This window comes from Cottoperca gobio, chromosome 23, assembly GCF_900634415.1.
Source record: "Cottoperca gobio chromosome 23, fCotGob3.1, whole genome shotgun sequence".
Lineage (NCBI taxonomy): Eukaryota > Metazoa > Chordata > Actinopteri > Perciformes > Bovichtidae > Cottoperca > Cottoperca gobio.
Window position 1 is genome coordinate 15057603 of NC_041377.1, and position 21860 is coordinate 15079462.

The 21860-nt window shown below is 39.1% G+C and overlaps 1 protein-coding gene across 2 annotated transcripts in view; it reads left to right on the plus strand.

Annotated features, from left to right (window-relative positions):
• Nucleotides 1-21440, plus strand: part of LOC115028108 (chemokine-like protein TAFA-2) — a 75262-nt gene extending 53822 nt beyond the window's left edge. For both annotated transcript variants that reach the window (XM_029461527.1, XM_029461528.1), the window contains exons 3-6: nt 3305-3460; nt 13611-13735; nt 15662-15708; nt 20535-21440. In XM_029461527.1, coding sequence (XP_029317387.1) covers nt 3305-3460; nt 13611-13735; nt 15662-15691 — 311 coding nt within the window. In that variant the 3' untranslated portion in view covers nt 15692-15708; nt 20535-21440. The remainder of the gene's footprint in view (nt 1-3304; nt 3461-13610; nt 13736-15661; nt 15709-20534) is intronic.
• The last annotated feature ends 420 nt before the right edge of the window (nt 21441-21860 follow it).

The following is a 21860-nucleotide window of genomic DNA, read 5'->3' on the forward strand; positions in this document are numbered from 1 at the left end:
TTTTGGAGAGGGTTCACTCTTGCCTCTAGATGACGAAGTTAGTTTGGTTTAGGTGTTGGTTATACAACAAGGATAAGAGTCTATACTGTGTCTGAGGCTGTACTTGAGCTAAATGCAAAAATATTGATGTTTAGCAGATATAATGTTCATCATGTTCACCGTTTTAGTTTATAAACTAAAGTAATGGACAAATTGAAATTTCAACCTGATGATGAAACTACACAAAAGCATCCTAAAGGGGACATTGATGTGTAAAGCAAATGTTATGTACATTCCATCCAATACCTGAGACAATTAATTTAAAACCATAAATATCGACCTCCTCGTGGCACTAAAGGACAAGGCAGTAGGATTCATTATTTCGGGACCATTAATGTCAGCTAGCGACCTGAGATGGTCACAGCCCTATTAATGTGTAACTTTAAGCCTTAATATTATTAAAATGGGTGGTGAGTTATATAAAAAGTCACCCCCGTACAGTTGACAAGAATAGGGAAATTAACAATAGAGACAAGAACTGCTTTTTGTACCAGGCTGTAAACATGTTTATTTCTGCTGTAAAGTTGGCATTTTATCAAGGGGGTCTATGGAGATTGGGACAAACTGCAGGTGAATAGGTTACAAATCTAATAGATATCACCAGGATACTTGTTCAATTAATTACTTACATTAAGGTAATACATGTTTTGTATTACAAGTTTTCTAAAAAAACTATGTTTAAATATGCAAATTTGGGGTGAATTTAGGAGAATTGTGTATGTTGGACACTTTCTTTCCACTAGTCGGAAAGAACACATGTTATGAAAGCAAAATAGCCCAAACTCTCTCTCTCAAAAAAATTAAAGAAACTATGTTTTTACCTGTAGTGTCTCGCCCTAACCACTAGACCACCAGGAATCCTCTTATTTAAATTTCATGGAATCGTTCTTGTCTTATAAAACTTTGAAAGACACAAATCTACAAAACACAACTGCAGCAGCAACAGGAGCGTGTCCAGGACCAGAGGAATCTTCTCTGTCACAGCGACAGCACGGCAGGTTTAAAGCAGGTTTGCAGGACAGATTGATTCCCAAGTGAAATGCTTTTCTCTGTATCTGCTGGCAGGGCAGGCTGAGCAGGAATCCAAGTAGAACTCCAAATCCAGTCAGAAAAACCACAGCCTCTCAGTGTGAAGCATGTCCTTTGGAGAGAGATACTGGCTACACTTCTTGTACATCTAAAGCAACTCAGCTTGCTGTGTTGTTTGTCTTTCATATCTTTTCTTGTGCGGCCCACAAGTAAGCATCCAGCTTCTTCTGGGAGACTACCTGCATTATTTTTTATGTATGAGGACGGATGAGAGGGGGATTGTTAGAGCAGACATGCTATCAAAATTTGAGTGCATAATCAAAACGCAACTTCCCTTTCCTGTCTCAGTCTTTTTTAAATTTGTCTCTGTCCTTTTCTACCCGCTGTGTTAGCAGCAGCCATCATCATAAAATGTTTGATGCTCTGCGATCACCGACAGTAGGCAACCCAATCGGAGAAAAAGGAAGATGAAAATATTTGCTGCGAGGAATATTAGACTTAATTTGAATGTAAATGCATTTTTTCCTGAGTTCTAAGTATAAAATGTAATAGGTAAATGTCAGAGATATAGCAGTGCTCGACAGTTGCAGAACATCTTTGTGAGATTTAATATCATTCAGCCTCAGCAGATAAGCTGACTCCATCACTGTTATTCTCAGTACTTGCTTGTTCCAGCAGCTGGAAAGTGCTGCTGTCCACGCTGAAGTGAAAACGTAATTAACTGGATTTAGTTGAGCCGCGAAAAAAGTACAGACAGTCTGGACCAGTTTCACGCAGTCATTTCACAGTTACTGTTTACTGCAACAGCAGTGAGTATCTCAGCAGAAGGACACCTCAAGAAAATGTCACATGCAATTAAGAGAATGGAGCAGCTCAGGCTCTAAATAATTCAGACAATGAAGCGTGATCTGGAAATTGGCTCCAAATACTGCAGCACTGCACTTTCCCCTTCACATATCTGAATTTTTCTTTAGAGGCTGCTGCCTGTTGTGGGAAAACTGGAACGGTATCAGTTCCAATCATTGCCATCTCATACTTAAGTTATTATTTATTTAAAGGCACCTTTTAAAATAAAATCAGATATACTGATCATGATGAAAATACTGTTCAAAATTATCTTTGCATTTCCAGCTTAAGCAAAAAATTTTTTTAGAGGTTTGAAAAATGGATAAAAAGGAATATTCTGAGGGAAACACAAAATACTTTTAAAGGGGCACTCATCTGATCTTACACATTTCAGTCTACCAGGTATGCTTGGTACTACCCACCCTGTGAAAACAGTTGTATGATGTGATGTCATAGCGATGTCATCAGGACACAGTGGAGGTGTACGAGTGAAAACTAGCATTCACCCTGAAAAACTTGAGGCGAGACAATTTTTCTTTTCATGCACTGTACAATTTTGTGAGTTTTCCATAACATCTTCTTTTAGACTAGTGGAAACAAAACATCCAAAATACAAAAACTTGAATGTAAGTTTAATCAACGGAAGTTTCATGGTGTTATCTATTTTTATTATTACACTATTCAACTGTAGTGTCTTGCAACTTTAAGGGCCATTTTCCTCATACAGAAATGTCCACTTCAGCAGCACTTACAACCAAACCTTCCAATTTAATTTCTATCTATAATCTGAAGGTTTTTTATTGAGGAATTTGTTCATATATCATTCATAAAACATGTTATTCATAAAACATAATGAAAAATATATTTTTATTTTATGTCTATTGACAGTATTTTCTCATTTATGGAGCGATATGTACACCTGGTCTTATCTAATATCTGTTCTGATCTATTTAATAAGATAATGTCTCATTTCCATATTTAAACAAAGAGTGTAATACAGTAATTGTTCTAATGTAAGTAATAAACTTGGGAAATTTCATGTTGATATTCATTAGTTAAGATATCTACCCTATTTACCTGTAGTGTCCATTAAACCACTCAAACAATTATACGTTCAAAGGAATGATGCACAATGAAAGAGAGGGAAATTGAACCCTTTGTAATGAAAGGCTTCATTTAAGGAAATTGGTAGTGAGCCCTCCCTGGTCATTTCTTCATTATTGAGACAGATGAGCAGATGCAGAGCAAACAATGGAGACCCAAGAGAGATATTCTTATGGGACTCAATCCAAGGCCAGTAGTGTGAGTGTGTAAATGAGGATAATAACTATTGCACCACCGCTTGACTGAATCCTTACTAATTACTCCATCTTTCCTGTTGTTTCTCCAGCAGCGCACCAGGTCCGAACAGGCACCTGCGAGGTGGTGGCGTTGCACCGCTGCTGCAACAAGAACAAAATCGAGGAGCGGTCACAAACTGTGAAGTGTTCTTGCTTTCCCGGACAAGTGGCCGGCACCACCAGAGCCTCCCCATCGTGTGTAGATGGTACGCTCTGCCTTCTTTCTTTCTTTTTCTGCTGATACTCTTTAGGATTAATTTCGTTAAGATCATCGATAGGTGTTTTAGCACACTAACTCATTTATGTGGAGTTTCTTCTAAGAGATGCTGTCAAGGGGCAACAAATAGAGGAGCGTATCTGGACTGAGATGATTCATAAATGCCACAGCTTGCTGTTTTAGCAGAATGCAACATCATGGGAAAATTTGATAATTACATATTGGATTACACATGAACAAATCCTAATAATGACAAAGGGGATTTATCTAAGTGCTGGAGTTGCAATGAAAATCGGTACAAAAGAGAAGAACTTGCCCAAACTAGAATCTGCACTATTTAGTTACATTCAAATGCTTTCTGTCATAGAACCAGGACAAAAACACTTTCCAGTAATTAGCCCCAGTGCAAAACATTTGTGTACCCCTGACAAAAGATCATTCTCGAGGGTACTGTAGTCCGTAAGACATTTAATATAATGCTCCATAAACAATAATGGTATTATAAACACCAAGAAAATTATATCATAACTCACAACTCATCATTTAAGCCCAAAGTGGATATGAGTCAGTCAACCAAGTGAAGCTTATTTACTAAATTGATTTCCACTGTTGTTATATAACAAACTTGACAAATGTAAAAATCTGTAAATGATAAAAAAAAACAACCACTTAGATCTTTCGTGGAAAGGGCGCCACCATTTCAGTATTCCTGTTACGTCACAGGGTTGGTTTGGTCAGCTGAGTTCAAATCAAATCAAATTTATTTATATAGCCAAAAATAACAAATTTGTCTCAGTGTGCTTTACATACTGTACAGGATACTACATCCTCTGTCCTTAGACCCTCGCATCACACAAGGAAAAACTTCCTAAAAGAAACCCCACAATTAAAGGGGGAAAAATGGAAGAGACCTCAGGGAGAGCAACTGAGGAGGGATCCCTCTCCCAGGACGGACAGACGTGCAATAGATGTCATGTGTACAGGATAAACATAGTACAAATACAACCTTTGACAGAAATTATGTTGTGTTGAAAAAAGAGAAAGTATGGATGAAACCAGAAAAATGTCAATAAGGCTTCCCGGTGTCCAGCAGGACCAGGGCAGCAGGCGCAGCCACGATTCCTGATCCTGACGTAAACTTTATCAGTGACAACCTGCCACATGAAAGACACAGAAACTCCGGGGATGATGCTCCGGATGCTGAGTTAGTAACATACATTTACATAAATGCATACAGATAGAGAGTGAGAAGAGGGGAGAGAGGAATAGACGGAGGAGAGCAGGGAGTTGTCCCCCGGCAGTCTAAGCCTATAGCAGCATAACTAGGGGCTGATCCAAGGCAAGCCTGAGCCAGCCCTAAGTATAAGCTTTATCAAAAAGGTGTCACGCTGGGGTGAAGGTGAGGACCCAAATGCAGTACTCTGGACGAGGTCTTAACAAAAAGTGAACTTTATTGAAATAAAGCCAAAACTAACAAAATACAAAGTAGCAAAAAAAACACAAACCAATCAGGGGACAAGCAGAACACGACGTAACATGAATGACAATCCGACAAAACACACTGGGGCAGACAGGGATAAATACACAGACACCAAACGAGGGAACAAGACACAGCTGGGGGAGACATCTAAGACTGAATATCATGTTCTATTTAAAAATAAAGATTGATGATTGTGTGTATGTCTTATTGAGAAGAGAGTGCTGGGGTTAAAATGTGGGCTTATTAGGCTTTAAATGATAGTACAGTTTAAGATTGGATAGAGATAGGGGAAATGAAATGCAACAGATGGACACTGGTCGGATTCGAACCCCGTGCTGCTGTGGCAAGCTTTTAATTGAGGGAATGCCTGCTCTACGAGCTGCGCATTTTTATGTGGGATGTACATTATTCTTTTAACAGATTTAGATCTGGTTTCTTTACTTGCACACAAGGAACAGATGATGCTGGCGTGCATAAAAATTGTTTCGCTAGTTGGCTGGCTCCATAATGATAAAATACAAATGCAATACCAACAACTCAACAGCAATTACGCATACTACTACGACATCAACCCACAAATTGTGCATTGTTTAGAGCGGTTATAAAGTGTTGAGGCGCTCAAATTCAAAACTGTCTCAACCTGTCAGAATCGAGACGAGGCAGTGGCAGCGAATCACCTGATTGGACCGCGAACCAGTCCGGTGATTCATTCAGGAAATGAAGCAGTTACTGCTTCGGACATATGAAGCAAGCTTCAAAGCAGTGGTTCTATGTAATTGTAGTCCAGTTTGAAGCTTCAACATCACACTGCCATTACTAGGCTCAGTCTCCCATTGTGCTCTTAGAGACTCTAGGAACTACAAGTTACCCTACATTCTGGCAGCACAATACTCTAGTTGGTTTATAAGGTACTATGAGATCTTTAAGATATGCTGGAGCCTGACCATTAATTGCTTTGTAAGTCAGGAGAAGGATTTTTAATTCTATTCTGTATTTTACCGGGAGCCAGTGCAGAGCAGCTAATGCAGGAGTGATATGATCCCGTTTCCTAGTTCTTGTCATTACATGTGCCGCTGCATTTTGGAGAGTCTACTGAAGAGTCTTAAGCGACTTTTTGGGACAACCTGATATCAATGAGTTGCAGTAATCCAGCCTTGAAGTAACAAATGCACGGACTAGTTTTTCTGCATCATTTTGAGACAGGATGTGTCTTATTTTTGCAATGTTACATAGATGAAAGAAGGCAGTCCTTGAGATTTGTTTTATGTGGGAGTTAAACGACAGATCTTGATCAAAGATGACGCCAAGATTCCTTACAGTGGTGCTGGAGGCCAAGTTAATGCCATCCAGAGCTTCTATGTCATTAGAAAATGCGTTTCGGAGGCGTTTAGGGCCAAGTATAATAACTTCAGTTTTGTCTGTGTTTAACATCAAAAAGTTGCTAGACATCCAAGTTTTTATGTCCTTAAGGCATGCTTGAAGTTTACACAATTGTTTTGTTTCATCTGGCTTAATTGATAGATATAATTGGGTATCATCCGCATAACAATGAAAGTTTATAGAGTGGTTCCTTATAATATTGTCCAAAAGAAGCATATATAAGGTGAATATAATCAGTCCAAGTACAGAACCTTGCGGGACTCCAAGACTGACTTTGGCTGTCATGGAGGATTTATCGTTAACAAGTACAAATTGAGATCGCTCAGATAAATAGGACTTGAACCAGCTTAGTGCGGTTCCTTTTATGCCAACATAATGTTCCAGTCTCTGTAGTAGAATGTCATGATCAACAGTGTCGAAAGCAGCACTGAGATCTAACAAGACAAGATCAGAGACAAGTCCTTTGTCTGATGCCAATAGAAGGTCATTGGTAACTTTCACCAGTGTTGTCTCTGTGCTATGATGAACTCTTAATCCAGATTGAAAAACCTCAAATAAAGGTTAGAAATATTATTATGAAAAAAATCACACAACTGTTTTTCAACTGTTTTCTCAAGGATTTTAGCGAGAAAGGGTAGGTTAGATATCGGCCTATAGTTGGCTAAAACCTCTGGATCAAGACTAGGCTTTTTAAGAAGTGGTTTTATTACAGCTACTTTAAAGGATTGTGGTATGTAGCCAGATAATAGAGACAAGTAGATCATATTTAATAACGAGGTGTTAATTAAGGGTAAAACTTATTTCAACAGTTTAGTTGGAATCGGGTCTAAAAGACAGGTTGATGGCTTAGATCAGGGGTGTCCAAACGTTTTTCACTGAGGGCCACATACAGAAAAATATACAAAGGGCTGGGCCACTCATACTTTTGAGGTATATTGCCTAAAACAAAATCACGGGGGGGGGATGAGGGGAAATGGGGATGGATATATCTCAAGCTTGTTAAACAAATAAGTTATTGGGCTTGTTAACATTTTCTAGCGTTAGAAACTTTATTTGACTAAATTTATTGAAACATTCAGCTTATTAACATGAATACTTTGTAATATACTTTTTAACTCACCTATAATGGGAACAGCGTTGCACTCAGTGGGAGCAGTGATGCTGCGCTGTGGACTGAAGGATGCTGCAGGTCAGGAGTAAATTTGGTGGTTGAGATATGAAGGACATCACAGAGATGCTGTCGGTCATTTTAGTTCTCAATGTGCTTTTGTTCAGAGTTAACAGAAAATGTTTGCTCACATATTTGAGTGGGGAAGTGCGCAACAGTGAACTCTTGTTCAGTGTTGAGATGACCAGTAAGATCAACTAAAAATACCAGGTCTGCCAAACATGGAGGGTCACTCAGCTCATGAAGAGGTCGGTCCTTCTCTTTCAAAAACAGATCGATTTCTGATCTCAGGGAATAAAACCGCTGTAGCACACTCAGCCAGCGCACATCAGAACTGTGGAGTACGTCCCCATATTCAGCATCGACATCAGATAGGAAAGCTTGAAATTCTCTGTGGTAAAGTCCTCGTGCTCGAATTATGTTGTGCCCTTTAGACTCCTAAGACCAAGCAGCTCTTCCGTAATGCAAAAGTTATCGCCAACTCCCCGCAAAAAAAATTAACAGCTGAGCGATGTCTGTGCTCTCATCACATGCAATCGAGTAAAAATCTAAAGCCCAAGCTGTATCTGTCACTTGATGTTTTAAGTTAGCTGGCAAGTCAAAACTGTGTTTCTGTGTTTGAACAAAGACGTACAATACATTCAAGCGCAAGTTTCTATCTGAGCCATATTCCATTATACTTTTAGAATTTGCTGTGGACCAATTAAAAATGGACCGAGGGCCGCAGTTGGCCCGCGGCTGTAGTTTGGACACCCCTGGCTTAGACGAAGAGATTGTTGAAGTTAGTTGGTTAAGGTTGATTGGAGTAAAACAATCTAGATATATTTCAGGAGTTACAGCTGTTTTTGAAATTTCGGAGGTTGAAGTTAATTCATTACCAATTGAGGGCAGGAGGAGATTAATTTTGTCTCTAATAATTATAATTTTATTGTTAAAGAAGCTCATGAAGTCGTCACTACTGAGAGATATAGGAATAGAAGGCTCTGTAGAGCTGTGGCTCTCTGTCAGCCTGCTGAAAAGAAACCTGGGGTTGTTCTCATTTTCTTCTATTAATGAAGAGTAATAAGCTGCTCTGGCATTACGGAGAGCCTTCTTATACGTTTTAAGATGATCTAACCAGACTAAACGAGATTCTTCCAATTTAGTGGAACGCCATTTACTTTCAAGATTTCTCGACTTTTGTTTTAGTTTGCGGATTTGTAAATTAAGCCATGGAGCTTTCTTTTTCTGTTTTATGATCTTCTTTAGAGGAGTGACAGAGTTGAGTGTTATTCACAGTGAGGCTGCAGCACTATGATGATTATTAATTTGGGAGGGACTAAAGTTAGCATTGGAGTCCTCCATTATATTGATATTCAGTCCAGGTATTGAATTAAGGGCCGATAGAATAATTTCCTTAAATTTAGTCACAGCACTTTCAAATAGACATTGAGCGTAGGATATTTTGCCTACTGGCTTGTAGTCCAGTAACAGGACTTCAAAAGTTATAAAAAAAATGGTCTGACAGAAGAGGATTAAGACACACTGATAAACTTTCAATTTCAACACCATATCCCAGAACAAGGTCCAGAGTGTGGTTTAAACAGTGAGTTGGTTCATGTACATTCTGACTGAACCTGATTGAATCTAATATTGAGATAAATGCATTATTAAGGCTGTCCCTATCAACATCCACATGAATATTAAAGTCACCTACAATAATTACTTTATCTGTATTCAGGACTAAACTTGATAACAATTCTGAGAATTCAGATAGGAATTCAGAATACGGACCAGGAGGGCGGTACACAGTAACAAATAAAATTGGCTTTATTGTTTTCCATGTTGGGTTTGAGAGCGTAAGAACAAGGCTTTCAAAAGAGTTAAAGTTTAGTTTAGGTTTAGGATTGATCAAATATGACCGCAGCTTTTCCAATCTTTGTGACAAATCAAAACGCTTTATTCATACAGAGTCAGAGGCTACCATACAAGGTGCGACGTGCTCATCAGTAGAGATAAACACACACTGTTGCAATTCAGTATCTTATCTTGTGATAAGCGTGATTCCATTAGACTGACATAATCTTGTTATCACAATATTACATTTATATCAACTAGCAAAAAGCTAAAGTATGGGTTTTTCCTATTTAAGTCCTGTTTGAATGTTTGGATGAAAATGGTGACATAGGCGTCCCATGGGAATTTCAAAATAAAGGCGTATCTTAAAGATGGCTACATGATACATCGCATCGATGCTATCAGATCATTGATCGCTGAATCGTTTCTATCATCACACCACTAGTATTAGTAGCAGTACCAGTTGTAATACCTATTCAAATATTACTATGTTGGTATAAGAAATACTACAGCAGTGATCAAAGCATTAGTACAAGTACTTCCATTTTTTGTCATCATTACCCTGTCGGATGCTATGACATTAGACTGACATAATATTATTATATTTGAATGTAAGCAACCAGTGAACACTCTCTGGTGAATCCAGGCCCCTTACAAAGAAGCTCCTGAGATATTTCTTTAAATCACCTATGAATGAATGTGAAGCTGCCTGACTGTAAATGGCCCAGAGTATCTCTTAGCATGCTAATGTGTCCCCTGACTCGGCTGAAGTTGCTACTTCACTTTGGTCTGAAGAGCGCAGGTTTCTGGCTAAACTCTGGACCCAATTGTGTTTGACCTATTCCTTGACATTTTAGTATTGATATTTTCTGCAAATTAGAGCTGTGAGCCACTGGCCTCAGTTTAAAGCTCCACGGGTGATCTCAGAAGAAAATGTTCAGCACTTAACCTTTTAATTATTCTTTCTTCTACAACCAGGGATTACCTTTAGCTCCACTCTGTGTGAGACAATCTTCTCTTTATATGAAGACAAATGAACCTCCGGACATCTGAGAAAACTTGAATAGATTTGAATGTGTAATTCAGAGAGGTAGCCACAGAAAATACCTGTTAACTTTACCAAATTAAGTTTCTAAAACAAGTGTCTTGATGACTTTGAACAAAGCGTTGTGAAATCTTTAAAAGCAAATTCAAATCATTAAACTACAGATCAACATTAAAACCAATCCACTGGTCTGTAGATGTAGTAGTTTACAGGTCCAGTGGATAGATTTGTGATGTCGAACATGAATATATGAATTACTACGGGAGAAAAATAAGGAAAATAACTTCTATCAAATTAATCCTTTGCTTGTCAATCAAGTTGAAAGTATTTAATTTTTTTTCTTTTACCTGGCACCTGGACACTTTTTCACCATGAGGACATCTCAGGAGACGGACCTTCAGTTAGTGTAGCATTACCTGTAGCTATGAACTGACTCCCTGTAGGATCAGCAAACTTTCTGTTGCTGACATTACATAGGTAGTGGTGTTATTTTCACCAGCTCTCAGAGTTTCAACTTGTCCCTGCTGTTCGTTAGTCGTCAGCTTTTTTTTTTATGACGGTACATTTAGGCTGTAGCCTACAGACCCAGTATAGAGGTGTGAAATGCCCCTATTTCTATGCAGAAGTAGAGTAGACAGTTTGGAAATACACGCAATACAAATTTGCTTTCTTGCCGAGAGTCACATGAAAAGATTGACACCACTCTCATGTCTGTAGGCCTACGGTAAAGATGATGCAGGGGGAAACATGTCGCCTGGCTCTGTCCAAAGGGAGAACAATTCACCTACTATCACCTTTAAAGCTCAATAATTAACAAACTGCCTCTGGTTGTTTAGTTTGTACAAAAACTGAAGTGTGAAACCGATAATGAGCCAGTTGACGGGAAATTGTGAGCCGCACTAATTCTTGTCTGGGACCGATAACTGCCTAGAGTGACTGGTTGCCTGACTTACCTAACTGTCATGGGCCTTGCAGGTCACAGCTGTCCCTTGAGATTCGAAGAAACAAAACACCTGCACTCACAGATAAATGATCTTGTTAGTTATTGTGAGAAAAACCGAACAGCTTAATTAAATCAGCAGAAATGGCAATTTATATACACATGTGAGGTAAAAAAAGAGAAAATTGCAGAATTAAGATCCATCCATGAATGAGAGGGCTCAAACTAGAAAGTAAATAGATACATCTCTGAACACACAGCATGTACCTGAAATACGGATGGGGATACAGATATTTAATAAGAAGCAATTTAACAGCTTTTCTTTGTTCAAACCTTTTGGGCTCTCACTTTGTAATATGTGAATCCAATATGCGAAAGCAGCTTGTGTAAGGTACAACACGCTTAAATATGGAGGGGCGAGTTAACCTGAGCATCACCGTCTATGTAAAACCATACTACGACCTTTGCCGAAGAACCTTTTGTAAGGTATCATGCTGACAGTCAGACGGAGCTGCACATTTAGTTTCCAATATTGCACCCAAAATTACAATTCCCTATCTGCTACACTGTTTGTCACGCTCTTGCCAGAACTATCGGCTTTGGCCACACTCCAAAGACACCCAGCTCAACAACGCTCACTGTAATCTTTAATGCTGGAACATGATTGCAATTAAGCCATTATAACTTTCAGAAAAGACGCAAAAAAACATTACTGATCATTAATGAATATGAACTCAAGGTCAAAGCAAAGAGGCAATTATAACAGCTACAATAAAGAATGCTCCCAGATGTTCTCAGTCTAAGCTGCCTTCGTGTTTTTAAAGCATAATTTCCTGTTAAATGAAACGTATCCCATGCTCTTAATATATGTTTGCTTATCAATACTCCCATAACATTTCATAAGAAACCTTTGTGGCTTTTTAATAGCTGCTGCTACACAACCACCATCTGTTTGCACTTGACCTGATGCACATTTTACACCACACTGCTGCTATAACCATGGCTGTGTGGAACAAATTGATTCCCTCATGTCATAAAGTATCCATTCTATGCAATTTACTCTGCTGAGGCTCTGGTATTATGTGTGGACTATAATAACAGTCCTCTTCATTAGGAAAGAACACTAATGCTAGTGGAGGGGGGATGTGTAATGTAGATAATGACCTCTGTAATATGGCAAATTTAAATGATGACTTGTACAATGGAGGAGCAGAAGCTTTATGCACTCATGGAGCCAACTCACTGTCGCTGAAAGTTCCTGAAAGTAGATGGCTGGAGTTCTTTTTTTTTTTTTTTCTGTTCCCTTCTCGCACACATGGGTATGTATGGCAAGGCTCTCAAACGAAGTGTGTTTGAATACTCAAAATAGATTTAGTGAGTGTTGCAAGTCACAAAGCAAATCTTACATCATTTACCTGAGACAGCTGTCAAAATGTGACATGACTTGTTGAGACACAGCGTGGATGGTAATTGAGGAGATACTTCCTTTCAGGCATATAAGGCCAAAGATGTAAGTTTGAAATGTAAACACAAATGATCCCCTAAAATGAAGAAAAAGATCTTGTGAATTTGGGGCAAGAAGTTGAGCGTGAAGCAGTATTAATTTTGACAATTGGCAAAACAGCTAGTGCAAAAAATAAGAAAAACACTCAACCCTAACCCTAACCAATACAACATTGACAAAACAATATCATCTTCATTATAAATAGGATAACATATACATAGTAATATTGTTTTAGCGAACATCTAGGAGGAGAATTACAGTTAGCTTACTGTTTTGTAAAAATGTTAGCATGCTTTCCTGTATGTTTTCATAGTGTGCACACATAGGATAAAATTGCATGTATAGGAAAAATGTTTTATCCTATGTATGTTTACACAATGAACTTATTATTTTTATCTCTTGTTAGCGCTTTTGTATTACACTCGTGAGCCGGATGCACCGTAAATCCGTTCTTCTGTGCCATGTTAGCGGTGTTGTAGGATACAGGTTGACCAATCAGTATCAGACAATGTGTGATTTTTTTTAGATGCATTAAGGTCATTGAATTAGATTATTATTTATCTATTCATCACATCATCATTTAGTTTTTATTTGTTGAACATCTTCATAATCATCATAATGACTTCCTGCTAATGTTGATCTAGTTTTCTATCATGGAAAAGTTGTCAACCATATTTAAAAAATATCTTTTGTTGACGCAATCAACACTGGTGTGAAGGCCTTCAGACAATGTGAACAAAGACATTTCAGATTATGTGCTCTTTGACCTCTACGTCTCTTCACCAGCCTCGATAGTGGAGCAGAAGTGGTGGTGTCAGATGCATCCATGCCTTGACGGGGAGGAATGCAAAGTTCTTCCTGATCTGAAGGGCTGGAGCTGTGCTACAGGGAACAAGATCAAAACTACCAAGGTAAGTTCAAGAAACCTGTTTAATTCAACCTTGCACCATCGACTGTATAAAAGAAGTGGAAGTAGCCACCCTGACATCACCCATTTGTTTGTGGCCTACCGTTTTGAAAGCCTCAAGTTTGGCATTTTGGTCATCGCCATCTTTTTTTTAAGTGAACATATTGGAATGAGAAGGTGGAGCTGGAGAGGAGCGAGGCTTGGTGTGGCCAGGCGCTGCTAGACTCCCTAGGGCAGGGGTGGGCAACCTTTACTATCAAAAGAGCCATTTTTCCCCCTCTTCCACCAAATAAAATGTATCTGGAGCCGCAAAATGTATTTGATACCACAGCTTATAAGTTTTATATATAGTTATACTATATTTGTTGCATTTATGAAATTACAGAATGACAATAAAGGAAACCGTTGCGATCTTATTGCTATTTTTTACCTGTTTTAACAAAAGGAAAACACCAAACTCTTGTGAAGAGGAGGAAAAAATACAGTGGCACGTTTAGACCTACTTTGAAAAGAGTTAAACACAGAACTATGCAGGACTATTTGAGTCCTTTCCATATGTGTTGAATCAAATAAAAAGGAAATTAATGTAGTATATAATACAATACAATACAATATAAAAATGAAATGAAAAAAATATATATATACACTTTGAAACAAAAAAAATGTATAGCTGCAGCCTAATAGCTTAAAAAGAGTAAACATAAAAAAATTGTCAATTTTGTATTTAATTATGTCCGTTTCAGAGTGTTTTCATCCACATGGTGGTGGTGATCATTTCTTTGGCTTTTAAACAATTCACAACAGCCTCACAAATGTCCCCCCCCCCATATCAGTGTCACAATATCACATTTGAAAGATTGTCCACTGTGAAACTAAAAATACATAAAAATAAATATTTAGTTCCATGTTTTTTTTGTGAAAGCTACAGGGAGCCACTACAGAGGTGTTAAAGAGCCGCATGTGGCTCCTGAGCCGCAGGTTGCAGACCCCTGCCCTAGGGTGTCTTTTAGTACAACCAAATGCCAAGGTAGCGATTTGTCAATCAAAAGGTAGCCACACACTCAAGCGTGATCTGCTTTATCGTCCTTTTTACTATAAACGGGACCATAATTTACTAATTAACATCATGCTTTATTGAATAAGACTTGAAACTAGCGATTGAGACCATAAACACGTTAGGAAAATGTTTACCGGGGTAATAAATCAAGTAAGAAGTATGGTAATTTTCTCATAGACTTCTATACAATCTGACTTCTTTTTGCAGCCAGTGTAGTCGCTGCATACTGGCCAATAGAAAGAATGCGGGTTAAAGCAGGCACTTCCACATTGGCTTCACTTTTTTCAGACGCGGAGGCTGCCCCTTTCCTCGCACAACTTCAACTCTTCAAAGTCAACCGGCTGTGGCTTCTGTAACAGTCGTCTGCCCCGCCTTCACCTAAAAACAGATAATGTTTGCTGTCGGTGCTTGGACCCCTGGGGGCCTGTAATCAATGGCTTGCCATGTCTCCTTAGCACTTTCAGGCCACTTTGAGCACCCAAACTGGCCAATTACTCACTCCAATTACTTGCTTTTAACATTGTAACATGATTCCTGTATCCTTCACTGTGTTATGACGACCCGTAGACTTCAGTTCTGCCTCACTCCATGTACTTAATTATTTAAACTGCCCGCACCACACCTGCCTGGAGCCGGTAGCCTGGAGCCTGGGGCTATTGATTGAGTGACTTGTCGGGACCTCAAAAATTGGATACCGTATATATATATATATATATATATATATATATAATTAGTGGGTTTTTTTCTTTTAGTGGTCCATGGTCTCAAGTCTGTCTAACATATGTAAATGTTTTTTTGGTATTTTTGGGTGAAGCATGACAGTTAATCATGTCTGTTCTTTCGTTGTCTTCTTTCATATGGACGCCTGGAAAGATTTCCGCGGACAAAGAGCAGCTTTGGTAACGTCAGATGCTTCACAGGTAAAAAAACTTTTAATTAATTTTTACATTTGAAGATTTCTTCATTCGTCCTAACTTCCATGTGAGAAATACAGAAAGATTCCCAATAGGGATCATTAATTTGTCTCATTATTCCTTCATTGTACAAAAAGAGTGGCACATCATTTACTGCGTAGTTTCACATTTTCAAAAACAGACAAGGCAAATGGTATTATTAACCACATTTCCCGTTAGTGTAACTGCACCAGAGATAGAGAGGAGAGAGAGAAAACAGGTGTACGATGCACGAAGACAACAATAACCTGTTCATAGCCTCAGCATTACTCAGTAGATTTATTTCGCACACCTTTGAACTCAGCTGGAGAAACAAGTTTCTTGAAATCTTACTGCAGGGGGTCGAGCTTTCTTCTTCACCTCTGCAGAGCTTTTGGGAAAAGAGCCCAACATAAACATAAGAAACCTTCAGCTACACTGTACACTCTCGCTCTGTATCATAAATGCATTCATAAACACTGGAAACACCTTGAGGATTCATAGAGTGAACAAAGCAGTCACCGGTCAGGACACAGCAGGTGTCTGACATGCAAAGGTGATGAGCTCCAGCTTTAAAATCTGTACATTTTCACGCCCCCAAATGGCAGTGATTGTCTGTAAATCCTGTCAAGAAAGAAGAAAGAACGAGGAAGAAAAGGCATCCAAACTCACAGCGCAGTTTCCCTCACATTCTATCATCAATCTGCGTTTCAATATTTTATAATTTCCTTTCATGGTACTGAGTTTACATATTAAAGACTCACAGATCACTTCAACGGATATATAACCATAAAAACCTCTTAATTAAATAATAAGTCTTTTAAAATCTAAATAAATCTAATAATAAAAGAAAATCATGTTCCCTTCCCATTGGCCATAATGGTGGCCTCAATCCACCTTGAAATCTTGGAGAGGGATTATGTCAATTTCTCCATTATATACATTTATACTGTATATATATATATATATATATATATATATATATATATATATATATATATATATATATATTTGATTAACTCTATCTCTATCCGGTTATCAGTCAACGGAGCCTCAGGTTTGAGCCATTTACACTGCATGCTGACAGCAGAATTTCCACAAGGGTTCTATCTTCAGAGTTCGTCACTTGTGAGATATTGCATAGGCATAGAACATCAAATCAAACAGGATGTTTAGATGTTGAATATCTCTTCTACAGGCTGGTGTGCACTTCTCCTATGAATGAGCCACTTACTTGCCAACCGTGAGACATCAAAAATAGGGAGGATTTTCTGCATTCTGGTGACTTTTAAGGAATGAGGATAACAAAAAAATACTCTGCAAACAACATTTTTTATGTTAAACACTTAAAACAAATGTTTTTAATTCTAAGGAAAGAATACAGAATAATTCCCACCTCTGGCGTGAACTTGTGTAAATGCCCCCCCCCCCCTCCCGAAAAACGTTGAAGACCCCTGCGTTAGAGTCTGTACACGCCACTGCCCTTTTGATGGTGGTTCACGTCTGTGCTCGACAGCAACATTGACTGAGAAACATGAATCCTTCTTTCCAGGACGTCTGAAATTAGCTTCACTATTTCTACCTCATAGTACTTTCCATTTCTCTCTCTGTCTTACACTGAGGAGGAAGAGGTGCGAGTCCAGGTGGAAACACATGCTACACAGTGCCAGACACTGGTTGTGATAGAGAAAAAATAAATAAAAGGTGTTAAATTTGGTATAAATACGGGTGATTTGTGACCTCAGGAGGAAACCGGGAGAGGGCAATAAAAAACGTGAGTCTCCCGGGAAAACCGGGAGGGTTAGCAACTGTGGTGACCAGAATATATGGTATTGATTTGTACTATTCATCTGGCATTGCCTTCAACAATCAGACTTAAAAAGTTCTGTTTTGCTTTAGCAAAACTCATAAAAAGCGCTATGACACCTGGGGCAGTCAGGGTGCAAAGTTTTCCAGTGCAGTGAATATTGTAAGTACTGTTTCCCTCGTGATTGTGTTTCTAACAGATACAGTTGAGCATACAAATGAATACTGAATGTTCACCTCCTACTATCCTATGTTCTCCTTAATGCTTAGCTACGAAATTGCCATGCTACCATTCAAATGAACGCACCTAGCTTACAAATTCCCCTCCCAAACAATCGCTGTAAGTTTTGGATTTGTGGCGAGAATTACCCAGCAGCCCTGTCAGTAAAACTTAAATTGGGTAAAAGGTGAATCTGCAGTGACCCTGCTTTTGATTTTATATGCAGATTCTCACTTAAAAGATCTTAGTTGCTTTAGAATTGCCATACTATGAAAAATCCCAGCGTTGGTAGTTACGACACAAAACATATTGCTGAGAAGGACACTGCGGTGTGCCAATTACACGGCTGAATTACACAAACGCGAGCCAATGCACCTGCTGTGTTAAATCTTTCAGCCAGCTTTACTTCAGGCACTAAATGGAAATGAATCCTTTGCCAGTTAAATTAGCACTTGTCAGCCACCAATTAAACAAATGCAACACCCACAGAAGACTTAGTTTTTTTCTCTCAGTATTTTTTGCATTGTGTCAGACAGTCACTCAAATACTGTTAATGATTTCCCCCCTCCAGAAGTGAGACACAGTGTAGATCCATCTCTGAAGACATTTTCTCTTCTGACAAGAAGCGTCTCCGCTCTTTGTCTTTTTAGCGTGGAATTATTCTCAAATTAGTACCACATTAATCACAGTGACAGCTGAGAATGTAAATGACTCTGTAAAGGGAATAATTTATTACAGCCTGTACGGAGACCAGCAAAATGCTGTGATAACTTAGATTTATGGAAACTCTTTACCCTGGGTTTGATATGATTATGCAGGTTTTTTTGTCTAGTGATGGTTTGATGGTTTTTGGATTGTTTTGCTTTTCTGCGTAATTGAGGGTGATTTATATGACACTGTGCAGTGCAGCTCTGCCGCTCTGGCCTGTTCTGTGTCAAACAACCCATTTATGAATTAATCTAACCGGGCTGTCAGAACTGTCTGTTTCCTATCAAGAGTTCAGCATCGATAATGGAGCCTTACAAGTTCGGCGAAGTCTTCCCTCAGTCCATCAAACCTACGTGGCAGCTGACAGACGTTTGGAATCGATAGCGGACGTCGTTATGAAGGTTGTTATGTTATGTTCCTCGAGAGCCTTTTCCAGAATGTACTTTTGGAAGAGCGGAGAAGCTGCCAGTCAGCCACTGGGCTTCATGACAGGCAATTTAATCTCAAGGAGGATGGAGGTCTTCAGAGTATCTGACAGCATCAAACTAGGACAGAGAAAAAGCTCAGAGTGGAGCACAAACCCAACTCACCAGCATCCTTCATCCTGGATACTGCGTCTAACGGATAGATCAATGTGCTGATACATGAAGCCAATATAAGTCTTTTATGAGGTACTGGGGTGATATTGAATCTAAAAGAATTCCACAACTTGACCTTTACACTTGTCTTTCAACCTGTCAGAAGGACTGCACTGAATAGAGTGTGACCCGTGTAGATGGTTTAAAGAAGCTATTTTATGTTGCTTGTGAGTGAGCTGATGTTGTCAGTCTTCATATTTCTTTTAACCAAAATTGGCAGTTCAAAGTCAGTGAAGACGATGAGTTTCCCCTGGACTCATGAACTAACGGTGATATCTTTCAGACGAACTTCCCACACAAGATATTTCATTGACAGATTGTCAAACCGTCAAGGCCTTAAGTTATTGTGTTTGTGTCCAAAACCACCGGACCAATCAGCGTCCTGCGAGGAGCCAACGGCAGTTACTGTCATTGTTTAAGTGTGTGTGTTTGTGTGTGTGTGTGTGTGTGTGTGTGTGTGTGTGTGTGTGTGTGTGTGTGTGTGTGTGTGTATGTGTGTGTGTGTGTGTGTGTGTGTGTGTGTGTGTGTGTGTGTGTGTGTCTGTGTGTGTGACGACACGGAGAGAGGGGATTGTTCGTTCAAAACAACAATGGCGGCTCCTAAAGAGGTTGCCGTAGATGCTTCAATATCACAGTTGTATCAGACCTGGAGAGGATTTCTTCTTGAAAGAAGTGCAAAGAATGGCAATGGAGGCTTGTATCGATAGAAAAGACGTTTTGGCTCTTCTCCCGACTGACTTCGGCAAGAGTTTGATTGACAGATGGTCCATCCATGTCAAGCATTTTATTGAAAGTGCCTGCACTTTTCCAAACAGTATCCATTGACCACCATCTGGAACCTCAGGCTATATTCATGCTCCCAATGTGATTTCAGTGACCTCTAACCCTAAACCTGTACCCCCACCCCTATAATAAACTACCGCTAAGCCTCTACAAAAAGCAAAACTGTGAGCATGCAGCTTGTTTCATCCAACTCTTTTGCAGTATATAGCCTCTAAAGGCCACTAGCAAATGTTTTAAACCTTTAGCCTGATTTTTCCCCTAAAGATAATAGATCTTTCTCACAGTGCCAAACATTACAAATAAACTGCAAGAATAAAAAGAAGCTGAATAATGGATCTGATTTTGTAACAGCTTTTACCAACATCTTTGACATGTCAATCAATGTGGGCGGGAGTCGCACCTCTTCTTTCTTGGATTTTCTGTTGATAAAGTTTTCTTACTGTAGGTTATGCTCTTTTCTTTTTCTGCTCAGCCCTGGCATCAGTCTCAAAGTGCTCAATTGTGTTATACCACTTACAGAGAAGCAGGCATTTATGTACAAGTATCATTCAAACACACTACAATGTATTCAGGTAACTTTTTTAAATGGAGTTTTGATGTTGGCACCGCTTTGACGGCTCTGATTTAATTTTAACACTCTTTCTTTCTTACTGTCACAGGTGAACCAACAGCTCATGTCTTTGTCAGATGATCAAAAGAGAATAAATGCGGAGGACCTTTCTGTAAATAGAGACTTCCTTTCTTTTGGACTGCAATTAATCTTTGGAAAACTGAATGCTTTTTCTTGAACTGTATGGACATCAAGGACGGATCATCCAGCACTTCTTTTCGAAGGACTCCATATGATTAGCCTTACCGGACAACAGGATTAATTCTCTGACATTGTACTGCTTGTAGTGGAATACAACGGTGAACTTTGCCTATATGTTAATTTATAGAGTAATATGTCCTTTACAGGGGATTTGCATCATCAAGTTGACCTGGGTTGAACAGCAGGTCAGTTTGTTGTAAGCCTTGCAAATATTCAATACAAAATGTGATTTTCAATTGTGGCTTTCTTCTCTAACAACGTGTAGTTTGAAAGGTTCAGATATACATGAAAATATGTGGCCGAGCAGCAGAAATTCAGGGTGATTCTCAAAGAAATACACAACCACTTACATCAATGTTTCATTAGTGTATATACTATAGTGGAATACTGTAAACCTACTACACAATATGAGGACAGCTACATTGACCCGGTGCTGTAAAAAGGTATGAACTGATGAAACCCAGCAGCTGTTAAAAGACAGAAAGTTGGATCCAGGCTGATTTTTCCTTCTGAAAATCACTCTGCCCATTTCCTGCCGCTTATGCCAGATTTTGTTTTCGTATCACTGCTCTGGAGTTCAGATTCTAGATAACAGCAGTGCAAATGAAACACACACAGCATCTGGTCACCGGCTGTGTGATGACAACAGTGTTCCCCAAACAGTTTTCGAGTAGTTACTCAAGTATGATTTACTGACCACCTTTCAGTAGGTATCGCTGGCACTTCCTTGTCTGTGTAAGTGATAACATCAGTAATAAAATATGGTTGTGTAACTAAAGCCTTGTGTCTTGTTGGTCCAACAACAATTGTATTTATTGCCATGAAATTATGTAGTCATGGTCAACTTAGAATGACATCTAATGAATTTGGAGATGAAATACCGATGTTTTGTCATGCCCCTCACCATCTGATGCAGACGGCATCAAAGCACCTTTTAGCGTCTGTATGAGATGCACAAGGTTTTCAAGTAACTACAATGTCCGCATAGGGAATGGAAATGGAGGATTTGAATCCTCTTTTTATAATCAAACATGTACACAGCACAGCACACACAGTGAAATTTAGACTCCTAGTATGAGGAACCATGGGCTATTATACATACAGCACCCGGTGAGCAGTGTGGGGGCCCAGGATGCAAACTGGCACCTCCAGAAGTATCAGTCCACAATTCGTA